This window comes from Tympanuchus pallidicinctus, unplaced genomic scaffold (assembly GCF_026119805.1).
Source record: "Tympanuchus pallidicinctus isolate F22 unplaced genomic scaffold, pur_lepc_1.0 scaffold3, whole genome shotgun sequence".
Lineage (NCBI taxonomy): Eukaryota > Metazoa > Chordata > Aves > Galliformes > Phasianidae > Tympanuchus > Tympanuchus pallidicinctus.
The window spans coordinates 89,938,152-89,958,033 of NW_026294747.1; the positions used below are offsets into that span (position 1 = coordinate 89,938,152).

General features: G+C 37.8%; 1 protein-coding gene across 14 annotated transcripts in view; it reads right to left on the reverse strand.

Annotated features, from left to right (window-relative positions):
* The window catches only part of OSBPL3 (oxysterol binding protein like 3), an 88,200-nt gene that overhangs the window by 35,915 nt on the left and 32,403 nt on the right, over positions 1 to 19,882 (reverse strand). For 4 of the 14 annotated variants that reach the window (XM_052693544.1, XM_052693533.1, XM_052693540.1 and 1 more), the window contains 5 exons: positions 12,061 to 12,303; positions 1,756 to 1,875; positions 1,445 to 1,498; positions 1,123 to 1,236; positions 391 to 561 (listed from right to left, as the gene is read on the reverse strand). In XM_052693544.1, the coding sequence (XP_052549504.1) occupies positions 391 to 561; positions 1,123 to 1,236; positions 1,445 to 1,498; positions 1,756 to 1,875; positions 12,061 to 12,153 (552 nt within the window). In that variant the 5' untranslated portion in view covers positions 12,154 to 12,303. Of the gene's footprint in view, positions 1 to 390; positions 562 to 1,122; positions 1,237 to 1,444; positions 1,499 to 1,755; positions 1,876 to 9,641; positions 9,759 to 12,060; positions 12,304 to 13,232; positions 13,251 to 13,751; positions 13,839 to 13,956; positions 14,140 to 14,821; positions 15,006 to 19,882 lie in introns of those variants that run through there. The other 10 variants (XM_052693545.1, XM_052693543.1, XM_052693537.1 and 7 more) reach the window with 9 other exon arrangements.

The window sequence follows — 19,882 nt, forward strand, 5'->3', positions numbered from 1 at the left end:
AGCTAAAGCAAGAATGGAAATCTGAGAAGAGGAAATGTATATAGATATAACTAAGTGCTCTTCTGTGACTCATGTTAACATTCACCAGCACGTATCAGACAAATAATAGTATACAGTTAAAAATCATGAGGATTCCAACTTAATATCCAGTTTTAAAAGTCACTGTGAAAATATAATTTACTTCTTTAAAACACTGGGACAACATTAAAAAATTTACCAGTATCATAGAGAAAAGTACTTGCTGGAGTAAATTTATAGATAATAATATTTTGCTCTTTATAGACCACAAATTAAACCCATACAAATTTTCATTATGCTCTTTACTTCAAAACAAATCAGGCTAATTTAATCACTGATAAAAGCTCATTGTTTGTAAATCATCACTATTACCTTTCTACTTGGAGTCAAATCACACAGACCAGGGCCAGAATCCACAGTAGTAGATACAGGGAAGAAAAGATTATTGACGTCATGAGGAAACATGGAGATTTCATTCTGACGATACATCCTGTGATGACGAAGCTTTGCCACCCACTCATCAAACAGCTCCTGAGATTTCACCTATACAAAATTTCAGATGTTATAACACCCACATTCAAAATTGTTAGCAAAGAAACTAAGATATCTTGTACTCATCAGATAGCTAGCCTGGTTGACTTCTACTGGCAAAATACCAGGAAAGTTTTTCTAAAAGTTTTGCTCCTACTAGAAGATACTACGCATGAGCTTAAGCATGACAAAATTAGTCACCGGATAAAATAAAAACAAAAAAGAAACTTCAGTTATCAGAGCTACGATTGCAATGCAAAACCCACTGCTTAGCAATTTCTAGAGAGAAAAAAAAGCAAACAAAATTTGTCACTTCTTAACTGCAAGTTTTGAGGTTTCATCAAGGTTCAACTACCACCAAATGTTGGTACATGTGGGGTACTGAGTCCGGAACAGCAAAGCTTCTCATGTTGTGAAATGTAAAACTAGTCCATTGAGACTAAAAGTTAAGCTATAAGTGAAATTAATAGATCTCCTGCTGTTAAAAATAGACGTGATCTTTACCACAAAGACTTCACATTGTTATACTCCTACAGTACGGGGAGCAAATTTTGAACAATGTTAAAGACTTACCTTCAGATGATATATCTGCTCTTCAGTATCTAAGTCTATACATTTTGTTGATTTCTTTACAGACATGACAGAAAGTCCAACATCAATACAGCCATGAAGTTTCCCTCTCTCTATCTGCAGAAAACAGAAAAGATTGCAATAACCCCAGAATACTTCAAGATGGACATTACCTGCTTTGATCATCCTTCTTCTGCATTCACTCTGCTGATAAGAGCTGCTGAAACTCTATTTCTCTTTACTATCAATATGAAATTATTATTTCAGATAAAATAAAATACTGTTGTTACCTTATACTGGCTTTAAAGGATTTTAAATCACTTACATCGGCTTGGCATTTAGAATACTTCAAAATCCCTCTGTCCAAAAAAAAGTATCTCTGCAAAAAAGAAGAGAATTAAAAGTCACATGAACAGCCAAAAAAAAAAAAAAAAAAAAAAAAAAAAAAACCAAAAACCAAAGGAAACAAAACCAAAAAAATACCACTGAAACACACCCGCACATTTATTCAGAGAACATCTTTCCCTGTCCTTAGTTTTTTTGGGTTTTTTTTGTTTTTTTTTTTCCCAGTAACAACACATTCAGTATGTCACATTTACATGGCACCAGGCTTTCATACAGATGTTCCTTTATTACCTTGTGCCAGCCCTTCAAAGGCCATTTTCTTTTTTTCAGCAAGCAGCCTTCCTGTTTCTGTGGTTCCTGGGTACAATTCATTGCTCCCCGGAGTCCTTCTACAATTTCCCAGCTGTCCTGCTTAAACAGAAAATACAAATCTAGATCTTGTTTCTTCCAACTAACATAACTGCTAAGACAGATCCAAGATGAGTAAAAAGTCCAGTAAAATAAACATGTGATGATAAAATAGAAAAGGCTTATTAAATAAAGTCATCTACTATCAACATTTTTCTATTAGATAAGAAATTAAAAGACTGAAAAATTCTGAATAAAAGTTACACTGTGAAGAAGTACACACAGCATCAATGACCTGGATGAAAGGATAGAGAGCACCCTCAGCAAGTTTGCCAATGATGCAAAGGCAGAAGTGGCTGACACACCAGAAAGCTGTGCTGTCATTCAGCAAGGCCTGGATGGGTTGGAGAGTTAGATGGAGACTTATGAGGTTCAAAAAGGGCAAATATGGAATCCTACATTGAGGAGGAATAATTGCACGCATCAGTACAGGTTTAAAGGCTGATTTGCTAGAAAGGAGCTCCGTGGAGAAGAATCTGGGTGTTCTGATGGCATAGGTTGACCAAGAACCAGCAGCATGCTCCTGTGAGCAGTACAGTTGATACAACAAAAGGAAGAGAACCTCCAGAAGGATCTGAATAGGCTTGAAAAGTAGGTCCATGTGAACTTAACAGGTTTCACAAGGCCAAGAGAAAGGGTTGTGCTCAGGCCAGGGCTATCCCAGACACATACAGACCTGGAGAAGAATTCATTGAGAGGAATCCTGCAGAGAAAGACTTGGAGGTTCTGGAACAAAAAGCTGGACATGAGCCAGCAGTGTGCTCTTGTAGACAGGAAGACCAACTGTATTCTGTGCTGCATCAAAAGGGTTAGGGTTAGTGGAGAGAGGGAATTGATTGTTCCAATCTGCTCTGCCCTTGCAAGGTCCTGTCTAGAGTACTGTGTGCAGGCCTGGGGTCCCCAGCACAGGAAATAAGGGGAGCTGCTGCAGTGGGTTCAGAGGAAGATGATAAAAGAGCCAGGCTGGGTGGGGCCCTGGACAGTCTGATTTAGTGGGTGGCAACCCTACCCACAGGCAGGAGGGGGTTGGAAGTAGGTGATCTTTAAGGTTCCCTCCAACGTAAGTCATCCTATGATTTACCTGTACATACCTATACACACAGCCTGGTCACAATTTACCATAAAAAGATTTCTGCTGTCACGTGTAGAAACAGCCTATACTAAAAAAGATGTATTTGCATATTATGAAAAAGAAATAAAAGACTCTGAAGACTATAGCACATTTTTGTCTACACTAGATAGCTCAAGGATCTGTATTTTCTTATGAACTGCAGCCTTCTTAGAAAAATAAAAAAGAAACAAAAAGCTAAGAACCTATTTATCTGAAATATTATGAGGAACATGGTGAGGAGAGTATAAGAAAAATATTCCCCCAGTTTAATAGTGTACATCTCCAGTTAAAAGAGTCTCTTGCCATCAGCAAGTCTTGTATGAAATATTCTGCAACCACCCAGCAGAAAAGAGAGAGCATTTTTTACAATTCTTTTTTGTTGAAAAACAGCTAATGACCACATAACACAAATTTCAAGATTTCTGGTCAGAAACCTCATGAATGACTTATCACCAGCTATCATGGGATTTCACAGATCCATAATTAGTAAAAACTGTCAGAAAATTTCATGTGCTTGTATCATTGCTATATATATATATATATATATATATATATATATATATGTGTGTGTGTACATGAAAAAGAGGAAAGCTGTAATCTGTAGAATTTAACAATATGAAAGAGCACTGTGAAATCCTTAGGTGAAAACAGAATACTACACGAGTATTTGTAGTCATTTTCATTTAAGCTAAAATGAAGTATTCTCTTTTCCCCTTCCCAGATTTTACTGACTCAAAAACTTTAAAACAAAAATTAACAAAGGCATTAGATGTGCTCCCATCTCCAGGATCATTCACATTCAGCCAAAAAATAAAGAAACAAACAAAACAACAGAAGTTACATCAGGTTATGTATGCCTGTTACCAGAGTGAAAAGACAAAATGGCAAATCATCTTCAAAAAGACATACATTAAACAGCTTAATCAACACAACCTCTTATTCCAAGATGTTACTGGCAGCACTCCACTATTTTGCTATTATCTTCCTTGCACTGCATTTTATGGAACAAACTACAAAGCTGGTCAGTTTCTCTGACTTGTGTTCACTCTGCCAATCCTACAGAAAAGAATGCAAGCATCAGAAATGGGGTTGACCAGCTCTCACCATTCAACACTCTACAGATCACATAGTTATCACAGAACCACAGAATCACCGAGGTTGGAAAAGACATCCAAGATCAACTGTTCACCTACCATCAATATCTCCCACTAAATAATGTCCCCCAGTACAACATATAAACACCTCTGGGGTTGGTGACTGTACCACCTCACTGGGCACCTTGCTCCAGCATCTGACCACTCCTTCAGAGAAATAGTGTATTGCTAACAACCAATCCAAATCTCCCCAGCACAACTTGAGACCATTTCCTCTAGTCCTACCACTAGTTACACAGGAGAAGCAGCTGGCTCCCATCTCATCACAACCTCCCTTTTGGTAGCTGTAGAGAGCAAGAAGATCTCCCCAAGCCCCCTCTTCTCCAGACCTGCCACCTGAAGGTAAGTTAAAACTGCAGTCACGCTAAATGAAGTTATTATAGCATGCATTTTATGCTTCTTTAATTCCTCCAATCTAGAATATTTTGACAGCTACTTAAATATCATGATTTCATGTCTACTATATATAGAAATATATATTTCTATAGAAATATAAATTTCTATATAGAATTACTATTTTTCCTAGGAAAACAAGAAGTTATGCTCCATATTCTTTATTCATTTTTGTCTATTTGGGATTCACATCGGAGTCTGAATAATCATGGATTCTCCCCTGCTTAGGGACGAATTATTCTCATCAGGTCAGGGAAGAGAGAAGCTACTCAGACACAAGGAGTTAATGTGCTGAAGGCAGGCAGAAGGCTCCCTGGGCTGTTGCCAGCATATCAGCTCATCACGAACCACAGCAGTGCACACTCTGCTGCAAGACACCAGGGTGAGCCTTTTGTGGGGTGAAGCCATCAGAGAATGAAGCAGAGCCAGCTTGTGCCCTTGTAGTGACAGTTTGCTGCAGCTTGACAGCTATTGAAGTGCAAAGGCAGCTATAAGCTTCCACAATTAAGGTGTTTTTTTTTCTTTTTTGACAGAGCCTTTCAACCTCGAAAGCAAAAAAGAAATGATATTCCACCAACTCTTTTACCATAAATGGAAAGGCTTGGCCATCAAATGCTTTCTACAGTGAGTTTGGAATTCTTTTTCTAGTTGAAGATTATTTAATTAACACTTTTATAATTACTAGCATTAGGAGTCTATGATGCCTGAGCAGCCTCTTAAAATATCAAGTACAGAGTAATGCTACAATTTATATTAAGTCAGTAACTACTGAACTTACTGCTACTCCCTATCCACAGGTGGATAAAATCACCCCTCCTTGGGAAATATGTTCTGTAAATGAGCCAATAAAGAACTAATACTGACATGAGACTTTTCAAACTGGGGACTTGAAAAGAGGTAAATGTTAAAAAGTAATGAAACCTGATGGAACAAGTGAAAGATGTTTCTAATTAAGAACTAATAGGAACATTTTGAACATTAAGAATAACTTCATGTTCACGGCTGTTTTTTCCTTCTTGAAATTAGCCAGAAGAGTTTAAAAATTGTATTACATGATTACCAAACAAGTTATTTCAAAATATTATTCAAAATATATTACACTGCAGTATACAAACAATTTTTTCCATTGAAAACCAACCTGATAGCAGTCAAGACAAGCAAGCAGTATGACCTTTTCAGTATTCTTATTGTTCTGCCTAATGAATCACATTTCTTGAACTTTGGATCCAGTTCTCAAAGTCTTTGCTTAAGATTAAACACAGCATATTGTTAACAGAGCAGTCTACTTGTAGGAAACAAAAACAAATTTGAGCACAGTCAAAAAAGCAAGAATCCAGATTCACTTTTTTAATAGGGATAAATTTGGGAAAAAAAGAGACTGCTGAAATTAGATCCATTCTACATTGGGCGTATGAGGTAAAGACAAAGAAGGCAGCTGAGAAATAGCAGAGCTGTAGTACTCCCACCTGGAATACATGCTGTGTCAATAGTTTGGGTAAAACTTTTAAATATAGTGCATATTCCTGGCCTGTATTTCAAATAAGGTTTACTTTGGGCAGCTTCTGCAGTCCAGGTATAAGAGGTTTCCCCTGTTCCTGAACAAAATCCGCATTTCTCACTGTTTCTACTAGTCAGCAAGCTGGTCAAAAAGCGCCTTTACAATGAAAAAGTGTGAAAACAGAAAGAAAAGCAGAAGTAGGAGCACCCTTTGACTAGGACCAACAGCTGGCCAAATCTCAGGTGATGGCAAGGCTCCTACTCACATTTCTGTTAATCTGGGAACCTCACAATTCAATTGCAAACTTTACATTAAAAGTTCATAAAATGAACTGGATATAGGTTCAGAACTTTTAAAAGCACAGAACTATTTAATCAACTTTATTAACCAAGGAAATGCAATGAATATTTCAGAGAACAGCTTGGAAAACCACTGGATAACTACTAGACTCAACACCGCAATAACAGCAAGCATTTGGTTCTGTTGGCACCTTCTGGCTAGAACCTTTCCCATCTGAGCCTCTGACTCCCACAGCTTCCAAAACATTGCACTGTGACTTTTTTTTTTTTTTTTTTTTTAAGATCTGTTCAGATTCTAAACCCTACCAGGATTTTCTTCAGTATTTAATTCAAGATATTTGACACCACATTTAATGAGTAAAAAGCATCAGCTGCTGCAGAAGCAAAAAAAAAAAAAAAAAAAAAAACCACAAAAAAACAAACAACTGCTTACTCTAAAATGAAGAGAGATTAATCAAACTGGTTGGTTATCATCTGTTCTCATCTGTCTGAAATATCTGAGGAGCAAATTGGAAATACAGGATTTCCTGAAAGGTACTGGAAGCATTCAGATTATGGTTTATTTTATTGATTCTTACCACACATAGAGAACTGGAAAAGATACCCCAAAACCATCATGCTAAATTGAGGGCAAATACCCACAAAACATTACTGCTTTGCAACACCCACCTCCTCCTGAAATGAAAAAACAAAAACAAAACAACAGCTGAATTGCATTAACAATGCCCAGTTCCAGACTAGTAATGTTTAAAGATTACAACCCTACCAAAGATTTTGCATTATTATGGACCAGTATGTGCACAAAATGATCAACTCTGCATTTGCCGCCTGAGGCAGACACTTCACTCAAGGTTGTGGGAGGAAGCACTATTGTTACATAGCACAGGTTCAAAGATGCTCATTTTAGATCAGCAGAGGAATTCACACTATAGTTGAAGGGTTCCTATGGATAAGGAAAAAAAAACAAACACGCATACACTTCAGTCTCTAGAGATAAGTCTGCTATTAGGTAACTGCAGTCATTTTCTATATTTAATAAAAGCCTTCTTGTTTTCTGCAATATTGCATACATACAGCTCCTCAAGGTGAATTATTTCAGGAGAAAGAATGAAGTAACAAATCTGAACGGCTCTCAGACTGATGCTTGCACTTACTGCTTCCCAAATGAAAGAGATGACAGTGCCAGACTCTCTTTCAGTATAAAATGCAGTCAGTTGTACCGAATATTTTAAAGTGCCAAAAATAGAAGCTTGCTTTGTGGAGGATAAGGGCTGGCATCAGCTGCAACTAAAGCATTTGTTACGGTTCATAAAATTGGCAGAAATTACTCCATTTTCTTTTTTAGAACACGGAGTATTTTTAAGCAGCTCTCCTCTCATAAGGCTTTTCCCTACTGTATTTATTTAAAAAGTTCATTAGCATATTAGACTTAGAAATTATTATCACAACATATCTTCTTTTGCACGTAGGTCAGTTCAAATGTAATGACCAATACCAGTTTTCCTTGTTCACAAAACAGTCTGAGCTGCAACTTGGTAGAAGACAGGCCCTCTTGTGACTGACGGAGAAAGGCAGAGAGGACGTGGCAGCAGCCTCTAACCTATTATGAGGCTTCAAGGTGAGGTGCACAGAGTGGAACAGCGTTAACTGTTAGCATCTTCAGGTCACGCTGCAAATGCATTGCATCTGACAGAAAAGGGACACCAAGTTTAGCAAAAGGCAGGAGCAGGCCTCTCAAAGTCCTGCAGGTCTGTTTCAATCAACACACAGCAGCCACAGTTATCACAGGTCTCCATTTATGCTCCACAATGCTGACGCATGTCGCTCTGTGAGGAGCAATAACTACATTTTAGCAACCACAGGGACCCCAGGGACAGCCTTACACATCCGTGGTTTCACATCCCAATCTCACGTTGCTTACTGCTCGATGCCAGTGTACTTTCAATGGGTTTTAGGACTAGGGGAAGCTTAGATCCCACTACTATGGGGAAAAAAAAAAAAAAAAACAAACGAAAAGGAGCCCTCCTGATTTTTCTAGGGTTCACTTTCACTTAACTAGATTAAAAGAACTACCATGTCCACGTCAAATCAGCAGCACAGAAAAAAGCACCCAGGCAGATCTGTCATTAACTTGCAAGTAATGAGCCTAGCTTTGACGGTGCTTGAAAGGAACACAGAGGTTTGACAAAGCCTTCCATCAAACTGGTAGATAAAGGAAAGAAAATGAAAATCATCTATTCACTCCACATTCCACAGAGCACATGGCAAAATTACTTAAACTTTCAAAACACTGTTAATACAGGAGTTAACAGTATCATACTGTTCTTCTAATAGGGCTTTGGAAAAAAAAAACCAAAGCCTATATGTTGTACATGTGATACTTTTTATATTTCATACAGGAGATACTTTAGAAGTTCTATAGAACTTCAGATTGCTGCTGTTTTCTACATAGTACCCCTCTGCTTCTATTTAAACTAACATGCAGAGGAGAAGCACAAGTAACTCTCAGTTGGCAACCTTATTCATCCCAGTCTTGTTAGGCACCTGGTTGACAACACCTACTAGAAGGTGGATATTATGGACAGTCGACAAAGCTCCAACTTGTACTAGTACAAGAAGCTGAGAAGAAAATGGAGCAATTAATGATACAAACAATAGTATTCAATGAAACGTGACAAGAACTCCTCTGCGAGAAAGGAGAGAAGAGACTGAAAACAACTGAACTCTACACTGTCATGGAAAGATTCCGGCAATTCCATGTTATTATATTACAATCTACACTAGTAAAGAGAAGGTCCCTTTAAGAAGGTGCAAGTCTTAATAAATTGCAAGACTAGAGTCTCTCTCAAAGCACTAGTGAGTCCAGGCTAGTAAGTATTGCAGTGGATTGATTTTGTTAGACCTAAAGGACCATCTTTCTTCATGCAGCAGAGATTAACATTCATCAAAACTTTCACTGAAACCTTCTATCAAAGCAAATTCTAATTAACAAATGAATTTTAAAATCATATGGGAAAAAAGACCCACATAAGTTATTTTCAAGTAAACATCCAGAGTGCATACTGTACAGGTTATTTAAATCTTTGCTTTCCTCAGCAAAGCAGTTTGTTCTGTAAGCTGCATGACTACTTCAATGTAAAAAAAAAAAAAAGTCACATGAAAGATATAAAAAAACATCAGAGAATAAAATAAGGAACAACAATACACTGCTACACACATAAGCCTGTATAGAGAAACACAAGGGAAGATAACCAGTACTGAATTACCCAAAAAAGGATGATAGCCACAATCCAGTTAAAGAAAGGTTTGCTTACCCATCCCAAGGATCAGGGCTCACTGAATTCTCCACAAGGAGGGATCTCCTGGAAGAGATCCCTGCCTTATGGCAACCAGCCCTTACATGAGGCTTAAGGAGGGGTGGAGCCAGATTCCAGGCCTTCTGGTTGCACAGATGAATTGCTTTCACCTGTGCTCCCAGGGCTGGCTGTGCCCTTTCACCAGGTGCTCAATCACTGTTTCAGGCTGTGATTTAACAATTCCCATACAACACTGACAATCCTGAAAAAAACTGTAATTTAGATTTGTTTGTTTGTTTTAGCATTTTAGACTATTTTAAGACCTCACAATCACTTCAGCAGATGCAAACAAAGCCATAGGATGAGGTTGGAAATTATTATATTTAATAAGAAAAGGGGTAGATAAGTATTAAAGACTTCCATACAAACAAAGAAGTCTTTATTAAAAAAGAGAAATCATAAAGACACTAAAAATTTCATGTTATTTCTAAAAACAAATATTTCTAAATTGTCAGGGTATATATGAAAAGCAAGCAAGCAAAAATTTTAGCCTTGCTCAGCTATTATTTCTCAGCATACAAGTCCCATGAGCTGCCCCAACTCATGCAAGCTGGCTTATCGTTAACACTTCCTGAAAACATAGACAAGTCATTGGACTCGTTTAGGTTGCCTAGATGCAAAAGAATCCAGTTACTTACTTGGTACTGCAGTGACTGACCATAAAAATTGTAATAGTGAAACTTTAATCAAAGTGGAGATATTTATCACCATGCCTGGTATGAAGAAAGATGAACTGTACTACCTTCAAAATAGACTGGGAAACAACCTACTTTACACCTTCATTCAGTTAGACCTGATAGGTGCATGAAGCAACTTAGCCATCTGCCTGACAAGGAACACAGATGCACCTGGAATACAAATAAAACAGTAAATTCTATCTGCCACACCTGTCAGGTATGCATTCTGTCATTCCATGCATACCTTGCATTTTTGTACAGATGATCATGGTTCAAAAAACTGGGGACAGACAAGATGATATTAAACCTTACTGATTTATTCCTTTCCTCCAAAGGGTACAGGTGAGAACAAAATGGGTAAGAAATGGGATCCACCAACAATAGCATCAAAAGCCTCAGCTTTTCTACAGATTCTAACACGTTAAATGGCAGTAAGTGATTTTCTTGTATAAATTGCTCCTGCATAAGTACAGTGATTGTACTGGCTTTGTAATGCACCAAGGGATTTAGACACACTCATACAAATCTTATTATTTAAATACTATGTGATAGCACATGATTGACTGGAGCTGTTGGAACAAACAATACCAAATGTTTTAAATTATGCCTTTAAAGGTAATCTCATACTGAGGATATAAAAAATAATGTTGAAGGAAAAAGTGTCATGAAAGCAAGGATTTACTTGCTTAGTGTATGAGAAGAGCACAGCAATTCTTACAAGCATAGCAATTTAAAATGCAAGAATTGCAGACTGTAGGTGTAGGGTCAGAAGGCCCAGAAAAGCAGGTGCTCTTTCAACATGCTGCTGCATTCTCCAAAGCTGTAAGGGGATTTGGATGCTCAATTCCAATTAACATTTCAACCTGAAGCAGCTCCAAGAGCTCCACTAAAGTAGCATCTGAACAAATAAAAGTTTATGTACGTTGGGTGTATTTCTCATCATTTTGCAAGCATGGTTTGAGTGTATTTAAGCTTGATTTTCAGCAGTGCTACAGGCCAATAATTGTTGCCCACATGCAAAAGCTGCTGTCTTCAGCAGTCTCACTTCTCAAGCACAAATGCTTACAATCAGCTTTTCACTATAAGGCTGAAAGAATAGCATAAATGATCACTTTTGCAGAAGATAATTTATGGCTTCATTTTTCATACAGAATCAGGCATCTAGATGCATTATGTTATACAAATATGTATTTTCTTAACTATGTTTCTACTACAACAACCAGCATACAGGCACTCACATGAACATTTTCAATGTCAAGTTTTGGAAAAATGCATTCTCTTTCATGCAAACCTTTCCCTGAAAACTTGAAATAAGCAGAGCTGTTACCCAATATTCTACCACAGAAATGTTATCTTGCAGGGAGGACTTGGGATTTCAGGATCAAGCCTCCACAGCAGTAATACTTCATTACAAAGATTTACTGTTAGCATTCCAGTTTGACAAGAGCCTGCTATTCAGGTAGGTTATATACACTATTTTAAAAGTAGTATTTGTAAAACAGGTTCAGTGCATTTCACTAAAAGCAAGATGCTACTACGGAACTTTAAAAAACAAAAAAGACCACACACAAAAAACAGAGAAACCAAAGAAGTGATCAAATAAAACAAGAAATAGGAAAACAGAATTTAAAAAATTCACCAATATTCAGAAGCAAAAGTAACAGCCAATCTTGTAAATGAGTTCAGTTTGGTTGCATTACCTGTCGACTTCCCTGCTTAGAGGAGCAGCTGCTAGTGCTTCTTGAAGGAGACAACATTTTCTGGGATACACCAAAGTTTTTTTCTTCACTCATGATTCAAGGTCATTTATTTCACATCAGCTCACTTAGAATGTCATTAAAAGGTAATTAAGCAAATGTATTGGAAGACTCCTGAGAGAAATGCAGAACACATCCTTTACCCAAGTGCATTCCAGTAGCATGATCTGCATCCCATAGAAATTCCTAAAATGAAAAAGAAAAAAACAAAATGCCAAATTTATACAATACAATCTTTTACTGCCGTCCCATAGAACAAATCATGAAATCATAATATAGCCTTTGGTAATGCAAGCTGACAACATTACTATACACTACTAGAAATTAACAGAAAAATTACTTCACGATAAATTTTCTATTATCTAACAGGACTAGCAAGAATTACTTAGTATTTATGCAGAAGACAAAGTGCAGCATCAAACATCATTTTTAAGACTTAAATTCATAATCCAATGACAAAAAGAAGTCTAATAAAGACACAGAATACACCAAATATACAAAAAAAAGATCAAAACATTATTGAAATGAGGAGAAAGCATCTAATGAAATGTCTCACAAAAAGGATGTTAATTAAAAAAAAAAACAAACATTTTTCCAAGTTATTTGATAATTTAAACAAGTAAGCATGGCTTCAGATTGTAAAGAAAAACTAACATACAATGCAAGCAATACACAGAAGTAGAGAGCTATGCACAGCTGTTCATGACTACTCTTACCTGCAATCAAAAAGTTGTAGCTATTGTCACATCACCCACCTAACTCAGTGACTGGAAGAACAACCAGCAGTCTGTTTAACAACAGTGCTGTTTGCAGCATGTGCAAACAAAACCCAAGCCAGAAACTCCTAATAATGGATTTCCAGTGTGGGCAAGAGTTGTCATGGTAACAGCACTTTTTTAAAATGGAACAGAGGACATAACAAAAGGGTAATGCTTTACAAAACTTGGGGTGGTGGAGGAGCTTTATGAATTGTCTCTCACTTCAGATTTTATTGTCTTGGGCAAGGAATTCACACAGGAGAAACAGTGCAAAACCATCACTGAGGAACGTAAGACACTTCCACAGGTAAGAAAAAATTAATTTCCAAAACAGGGAGGCATTACTTCACAACCCACCTCCTTGCTTGCACTGTGAGAAAAGCCCTGAACTAAGCTCACTGGTTGTTGAGTTATCCATTCTTTTTTTCTTGAAGGGTCACAAACTCCTATTCAGAGAGAAGTAGTATTTGAAGACCTCTAGCAAAATATTTTGTTTTAAAAATTCTAGTTTGTCTTAAGAACAAACAAGCAAAAAAACCATGACAAACTGGTGCTGCATTTAAGACAGCAACAACACTATGTTGGAGTTGACCATGCTCCTAAGTGTTGTAGTCTGTGGTGTCCAACTTCTGAACAAAGACATTTTTCAGCCTACACTGCCTCTTCTGCAATACAGCTTGCTGTGACAGTTCAGCCAGGTTACTCTCTTTTTAGCTGGTCTCTCAGCATTTATTTTATCTATTTAGCAATATTCAATTACCCCTAGAGTAGATCTATGCAAAGTAACAAACCATAGAATCATAAAGGTTGGAAAAGACCAGTATGATCATTTAGTCTAACTGTCAACCCACCCAACCATGCCCACTAACCATGTACCTTAGTGCCACATCTGCATGGTTCCTGAACACCTCCAGTGACAGTGACTTCACCTCCTCCCTGGGCAGCCTGTGCCACTGCAGCACTGCTTTTCCTGAGAAGAAATTTTTTCTATATCTAAACTGAACCCTCCCCCACCAGTACAACTTAAGGTCATTACCTCTCATCCTATGTCTGCTACCTGTGAGAAGAGGCTGACACCCACCTCACCACAACCTCCTTTCAGGTAGTTATAGACTGCTATATGGTCTCCCCTGAGCCTTCCCTTCTCCAGACTTGAAGTGTGACCTCTAGTACTGTAGAAATAATCTCCAGTTTCCAAGAATCAAATGAGAAAGCAAGCTCTGCTAAGGCTGTTTCACAAAGCCAGTGATCATGATGCAAGAACCTAAAAGAAACAGAACTGCGCAGTGATGTGATAACAAGACCTGATTTAGGCCTTGCGCACAAGTTTTGTACTGAAATTACTGCTGAGATTAGAAGCTTGTGCCTTGGAGAAGGTATGGACTTTTCCCATCTGAAAGATAAATTTCTGTGTGACATTTCACCAAGGACTAATTCTCCTAAAAGGTTTAAGCCGTTGAGAAAACATAAAGCATAACTTTATTAATTAGTTTCAAAGTGCATTTAGTAAAACAGTTTAATGGAATATCTCTATTTATGAGTAGAGATCAAACACTCACGATAGGAACGTAAAAAAGCTTTCTGTAAACTCATAGTTCAAATATTCCCTCAAAATTGCCACACAGCAAGAGTTTAACTAGTGTTCACTACTCATCCAGATGCTAACATGGTCCTCTTCACTGTTCCATGTCTAAAATGACTAAGGTAATCAATATAGCACCTGTTATTCATTGTTCACTACATGACATTTTGGCAGAGATTGGCACAATTGATGAAAAGAAACAGGCTCTAAATCGTAGCAAAACGCACTTCTTGTCATCAGTACCTCATGAGCATATGCCCAGATAAGCTAGATTACAAGATCCCCTTTGTCCATCTGAACACTCCAAAGTGGTTGTTACACCCTCAAAGCTGAAGATAATGGAAAAATAAAACGGAGGTCTCACCAGTGTTAATACAAAAACATAATCAGAAGAATCACAGAATCACAGAATTGTAGGGGATGGATGGGACCTCTAAAGATCATCTAGTTCAATCCCCCTGCCAAAGCAGGCTTCCTTGACCAGGTTGCACAGGTAGGTATCCAGGTGGGTTTAGAACATTTCTATAATCATTTCTTTTCTGTAGAATCTAAAAAAAAAGAAAAAAGCGTGGCTACATTTGCATTTCAGAACAGATTGGAAGAACGCTTATTCTGCAAACCTCCTCATTACCACCTCTGATCATATTTTGGGTTAAACTTAGGACAGTCTTAGAGTATGGACACCAGATTCCTTTTGGAGAAAGGACAGCAGATGTGCTCCAGGAATGCATCCAGTGATCACAGCACTTTGTCCACGGCACCAGACTCAAGCTCATCCTGACCAGTCCTATCTCAGTGCCAATGTGTGCCAGCTCACCACAAATGACTCACTTGAAAAGGCCCACTTTTATTGCACTGCTCTGCTCACTAACATTGATATGGTCTAGACACAGACTTTGGGCACTCAGCCAAGCACTTCAGATCTCCTTTGGCAAAGTCATTTGTCTTTTTGTAATCAACAAGAGAGGGGCACGTTTCCAGAATTCAAATGAGTTGACTCAGCTGCCTAACCCGGGGTCCCGATGCAAAGGGTGGGAGACAGGTAGGATAAATCTGACAGAGAATGCCCAAAGTATTTCGAGAGTCTACTTCCAAAATAGGGCTTTCCAATTTTCTTGTATTCCTTTAAATTAATTTACTACATGGACAAAGGCTTGTTTTTTTGTTTTTTTTGTTTTTGTTTTTTTTACTGGCCCAAAAGACGGCAAGAATGATGTGTGCCATTTGTCCAAAGTCTTATTAATATTTTATTAATGTTTCACACTAATTTAAATTGTTACCTCGGGAATTCCAAATCTGAACATGAAATTATATATGAATACTGAACATGACCCCAATCCATCTGTCAAAACTGCTGTGTCCTCCAGCAACTGTTTTGTGTTCCTTTTTGAAATTCCCTTCCAGCTCAGAAAGAAAAAAAGAAGACATGGCTGCCCTTCAACAATAACCAACTCAGTGCTTCCAGAAAGGTGTAAAAAAACTGATCCTGCATCCCAAATAGACTCTCATATTCTGTCTGCCAGTAGCAATGACTGAGCCTTTCTAGGATGACTCATATTTTACATTACCTGGAGAACTGAAGTCTACAAAGGTACACGAGCAATTAAGACTTTAAAGCAGGCATAACAATCAGGATTATGCAAACTAAGCTAAAATTGCAGCAGACTCTCATGGTTCGAGGTCATTACGATCCATTTACTTCAGGTTCACTGCTTTCTGCTCCTCCCCATGCCACAAAATGACATTGGAACTAATGATGCTTGTTCCCACCTATCCTCTGAAGCATATAGCACTTTGTTCTGTTCCAAAGAGACAAATCAGAAGTGCAAGGCTGAGGCAAATTCAAATACATTTAGGACAGGAATTTTCACAAGTGCTAAGTATTGGCCTAATTCTTCTCTACTGAGTCAACTGCAGCAAAAGTAGGCCAAGACTGCTGCAGCAAATGACCTCAGCAGGTGCACTTTAAAGAACTAAGAAAAGAGAGAGTCAAATATTATTTATAGCTACTGTATCTTAAACCCATAAACAGCACTTTCCTGAACTTATTATCTGTTTCTAGGAGACTTATCGTTCAAAATCCATTAAGGCAATTGTAGACGTATGTACAACAGAAAGACTTGAAAAATATAAATGTACTGTCCTATGCTGTCCTAACTTGCACTGGTTCAAAATGACTTCTCAGCATCATAACTCACTTCCAGCAATTCTCAAAGCAATAAGCTTACAACAAAATCCCATGTCTCACAAAAGAAGAAAGGCAAAAATTTAGAAAATTCTGGAAATCTGCAGTACTAAATTAACATTATGCAATTATTTTTGTTATGGCTTTAGAAGAAAAAGACAGCTGTTTCAGAGCTTAATCAACATCAAAAGTACATCTCATGCTATCACTGTAGACAGTAGAGATTTTGTGGATAGAAGAACAAGAACAACAGAAAGTCTGATGAAAGTCATGTAGACACAGCAAGTGCAAGACAGCAATCTAAGTCAGAGCTGAAAGCAACACAGTGACTTCCATTGAATCAAAAAAGAATCCACACTGAAACCTTTGCTCTGTATCTATTATTAAATTATTAGGTTACATTCACTCATGTCCACTTGGATAAAGAAAGCAATAATCTTTTCAAGTAACGTTTTCATGGCTTTCTCTGTCATACTTCAAATTGTCAGCTTTAATCTATCCAACAATCCCATTTGGCTCAAAAACAAAAAGAATTATATATAGGCAACAGATAAACCATGTACAGCTATACTGCAAATGTCTTTTTTAGGAAGGTATTTGCTATTCCTGAAGTACTGTAACATTCATACTGTTGAAAGGGACAGCATACAAATATATATAGATATAGATATATTTAGATATATATATATAAGGCTATCTCCTTTAGAGAAAGAAAACTTGCACATATAAAGTAGTTAGAAAGAAAGAAGTTACTAAAACTATCTTTGAAAGCAACAGTTTAAACAAGTGAAGTAGCAGTAACAGGAAGCTTTTGAGACCCTCCCTCAGTTACATGCAGTCCTACACACCATACAAATCACAGCACTTGAGCAGACACTTTCACTGGCCATAGATACATACTATCTTCTGAGGTATTCTGTGATGCAAAGGAACAGTTAGTTCCATCTTGCTTACTTCCTTAAGGAGGCTACTGTAGTAAGTAATTAAATCATACTAACTCAATGGCCCAAGAGAGGAAAATTTAGTTCAAACAAAATCGTCCTACTTGTGTAATCAGAAGAGACACAGGGTGGGAAAAGGAGAAAACCAGACAAAGAACAAACATACTACATTTAACATTGGATTACTTTTCATGTATAATATTCATCACCTAGTGAAAGCACATCCTGCATGTTCCAGGCATAAAGAAAACAAATAAAAACAACAGCAACAAAATCGTCAAAAAACCCCAAACTCAACCACCTGGAAACAATCCACTACCATGTATCCCAGGTAAGACACCAAGAAGAACATGCTTCAATGTCAGGTCTAGTCAGACTTTCCCAAAGGAAAGCAAGTATCTGCATTTTCAATAACCCTGGGGGCAAATAATTCAGTACCTGGTATTAGAAAGACCTTAAATTTAGAAATAGGTTAATATGCATCCTAAAATGTAAGTATAAGTAAAAATATCACCTTTCCATCATATCTACTGTTGAAATTGACTTTAATACTGCTTGTGACATAATTAATTTTAAACATCTAATCTTGACACTGTTGCCCCTCTCCCTAAGGAGATGTGAGAGATTGCATTTGTGTGAAACTTATTGTATATATATTCTAGACAGATATGATAAAAAAATCTTTGTGATGAGTTACGCTAAATATGTATTAGCAATGGCAGCATTATTATGTTAATTGGTTAGCTGCCATACCACCTTTTCAACCCAGCTTCTAATCACAGTCGAGAATGTGCCTGCATTTGCAAATACAACTGACCTAGCTCACAGCCACGTCCTAAGTAATTAATTCCTCATCTTCCCCAGCCCGTTTTGGAGGGATTCTTGCCCAGAGCCAGGCTGGCAGCTCTGTGCTCCTTTGCACAGGTTGCCAGAAGGAATGGGGTTCCACGTGCCCCCTTCCAGCTCCACGTACAACTCTCACACATGACCAAGATGCCACAAGCCTGGGGACCGCAGGAGCCACTTTGTAATGCTGGAACAGACAGGTCCACAGTCTTCCTGTCAGGAAAGTAAAAGCTACTGAGCCGTGATCAAACGCTATGCTGCGAGCACACACACACTGCACAGAGCAGTGCTAATGAGCGCTGGGAGGGCTGTCAACCTCAAGTAATAGAGAAGCAGCGAGACTTCACGATGGAAATGCTATTCATGCAGAGAAGGTTTCAGGAACCCAAAGACAAAGGATGATGAGGGAATGGGAGCGAGAAAAAAGCTTTCTGTTTTCAGTAAGAAAAAGAGCAGGCATTCAATAACATTTCACAGTCTGTACTAAACCTTTGGAAAAGATCACCTGCTAATGGTCTCAGGGCTGCTATGAGAGGAAACACCATCAGAGCTTTGGCACAAGCATGGATGCCTCTCATTTTACTGTTATCTACTGTTGGTATTTAAAACTTTGCTTTGCTCACCGAAACAAAGATATTCCACTACTTCTCCAGGCTTATTCAAAAACAAAATACAAAACTCAACACTCATTGTTAATAAAATGTTACTGAAATACACACTGTTTTCTTAGATTCAGTTCTGATAGGCACAGTGTTCTGGAAGTCAGAGCCTTCTTGTCAGTCTGCCAGCATGTAGTAACTCACTATCTTAAGACAATGCTGTCTCTACATCAGGAAGAATACATTACTTTCTGTGAAATCACTGACGGCATCCATATAATTCTGCACCAGACTGTCTCTTTATGACCTGATAAGCTACATAATGCTGTCAGATGCATAAATCTACCAAGGCTGACATCATGTAATATGTTTTATTAAGCCAGCTGACTTAGTTGGTTTAGCTTTGGAAAAGCAAACTCCAGTCACCCGTGGTTTCATGTAGAATAGCAATTAGGATTACTGGAAGAAGAGCTTTTGCGGCCCAAGAACTATTCTAACAGAGGCCTGCAGGAAGATGTCACATTGCATGTATGAACAACAAACACAACCCAGAGATCCTCTAATCTTATGCAGAAAGTTAGATGTTTTCCTTAATGAGTAGAAGAGCCTAACATGCCTCCTCTGTTGTTTGATGTGGTGTTTAAATTTTCATACTTCAGCATCACATACTTTCTAAAAAAGCTTTTAGTATTTCTCCCTTGCAGATACCTGTTTATTTCCCATGATGCTGTCACACACGTTTAGTGTACATCACAATTTCTAAGCGAAAGAAATTGCAAGGGAAACAACACTTCATTTTGAGAACCCTTAGTGTTTTTCTTTTCTAAGTAGGCCTATTAGCTCAAAAATTTAAT